At 37.4% G+C, this 1,966-nt stretch overlaps 1 protein-coding gene across 1 annotated transcript; it reads right to left on the reverse strand.

The window, feature by feature from the left end:
• Window positions 1–413: 413 nt before the first annotated feature.
• Window positions 414–1,444, reverse strand: LOC143606828 (L-ascorbate peroxidase, cytosolic-like). The gene is made up of 5 exons (XM_077082467.1): window positions 1,254–1,444; window positions 919–1,159; window positions 778–826; window positions 625–710; window positions 414–547 (listed from the first exon to the last, which is right to left on the reverse strand). The coding sequence occupies exons 1-5, from the start codon at window positions 1,370–1,372 to the stop codon at window positions 461–463; spliced, it is 582 nt and encodes a 193-aa protein (XP_076938582.1). The 5' UTR covers window positions 1,373–1,444; the 3' UTR covers window positions 414–460.
• Between the last annotated feature and the right edge of the window lie 522 nt (window positions 1,445–1,966).

The raw sequence follows: 1,966 nt of genomic DNA on the forward strand, positions 1-1,966 counted from the left end.
ACAAAAACATTTACAAGTTTCAACATAAAGATCCAGTAGCAGCACCCCTCCCTACAATCCTTATGCATCTGCAAATCTGGTAACCATGTCAAACAAATAAGCGTCATTCCTCGACACAACGTCATTATATGTTTTTGATGAAAAAATGAATCAAAGTAACCCAACTCAGAGAGTTTCATGTGGGAAATTGCATAGTCAGCAAAGAAATCTTCCTCATCCCGATTCAGAAAAAGATATCAACCGAGTATGGATGCAAATAAGTAAGCATCTTAATTGTATACAGAAGTTAAAAATGTACTCACAACAGCATATCTATCAACCAGGGGTCGGAAGACAGGGTCATCAAGAAGAGCTCTGTAGGTAGGTGGTGGCAGGTGACCTCTTCTCACCAACAAAAAGGACTCTGTTTACAACTACAATTTAGGATTTGCATTAAGATAATTGAATCAAAAACTAAATCTTACTTGAAGTAGCCGTTGTCAAAGACAATTGAAGTGGTAGTCCATGGTCCATCAACTCCAAATTTCTGCTTCCTGCGAAGCTCTCCCTAAAAATTATTTCTTACATGAGAAATTGTTTGTTGAAAGAGAAATAATGAGAAGATAGATAGTAAGACCGACCAACCAGGGTATAGCCACCAGAAAGTGCCACAATGTCGACGTCATCAAGGCCCATGTTCTTGACATATACATCCCTCAAATGGTCGCCTCCTGAAACAGCCATAAACATGAAATGATCATCATATCATATCCAAAGTAAACTAACTAACTAACTAACCCTTATCTGCATCAGGAAGGCGGCCTTCAACTGGAGTCTCTTGTTTGTCCTGAATTGAATAATATAATAATTATGGAAAAAATAATCAAGTGAAGAAAAGAAAGAAGTTGTTTGGTTGATGAAGTAAACAACATAACTAACCTTCCTACCGGGATGGAAGGGAACAAGAGGACCTCCAACAACTTCAACAGCAACAACACCAGCCAACTGATAGAGATCAGCGTATGATATTATGGGAAACAGTTGCTTAATAGGCTCCAGTAGGTCGACAACGATTTCAAGGCCAGTGTTGGCAGCATGGCTTAGCTCAGCCTGAAACCTCATGGTACCAAAAGGACCTCCAGTTTCGGTATGCACATCATAAGTAGCAGCAGAGTGCCATCTGTCATGAGAACAGTATTAGAAATCATTCACAAAATAATTAATAATAAATGTATGTACGGTAATGAAAAGAAAGAAAATGTTAGTTTAGTAACGCCAAAAGAAGCATCCGACAAAGACATCTCTTGTTAGTTATTAAGGCTCTAAGTTTCATCCTGGCTCTATCAACAGCCGTCTCGTATTCCTTGCTAACACATGGATACTTCTTCTTCATGGCTGAACAAACAAACAAAACAAATCAGATGGTATCAATTTACAATCGGAAGAAACCAGTACCTTTGCTTGCCATGGTGCCTTGGAATTGGAATTGGAATTGGAAGGAAGGGAACACAATTCAAAACACTTTATTATTATTATTATTATTATTATTATTATTATTATTATTATTATTTCTGCATCATCCGACCCACATCATTTCTTTTTAAACAGGCTACACGGACCGGACCTGTTTACACTACAATGACACCATAGTAACCCGATATTACATTTTAAGACCAGGATAACATTTCCATGTGTAATGAAAACGTTCCATCTTATTTAGTATATGTTTTTGAGGCTAATAAACAAGACGGTTTGGTGGTGAGTTGGCTGTTTGTTGTGTTCAGTTTCCAAGTAATGCAAGTTCGAATCCATTAGTTGGCTTAAACACTTCATGTCATTGGTGGCCTTAACAGTCACTTTCCACTTCAATTCCACAAGCTATATTTCTTTTATGTGAACTTATGTTCATTTCTTTTCTAGCCTTAGCAATTATGAAAACTAACTGCATTTGCGTATTAACGTTGGGGATTTAGTTATGGTATCGTAT

The sequence above is a fragment of the Bidens hawaiensis genome, unplaced genomic scaffold (assembly GCF_021521415.1).
Source record: "Bidens hawaiensis isolate Kalapana, Puna unplaced genomic scaffold, B.hawaiensis_p1.1 tig00077498_1, whole genome shotgun sequence".
NCBI lineage: Eukaryota > Viridiplantae > Streptophyta > Magnoliopsida > Asterales > Asteraceae > Bidens > Bidens hawaiensis.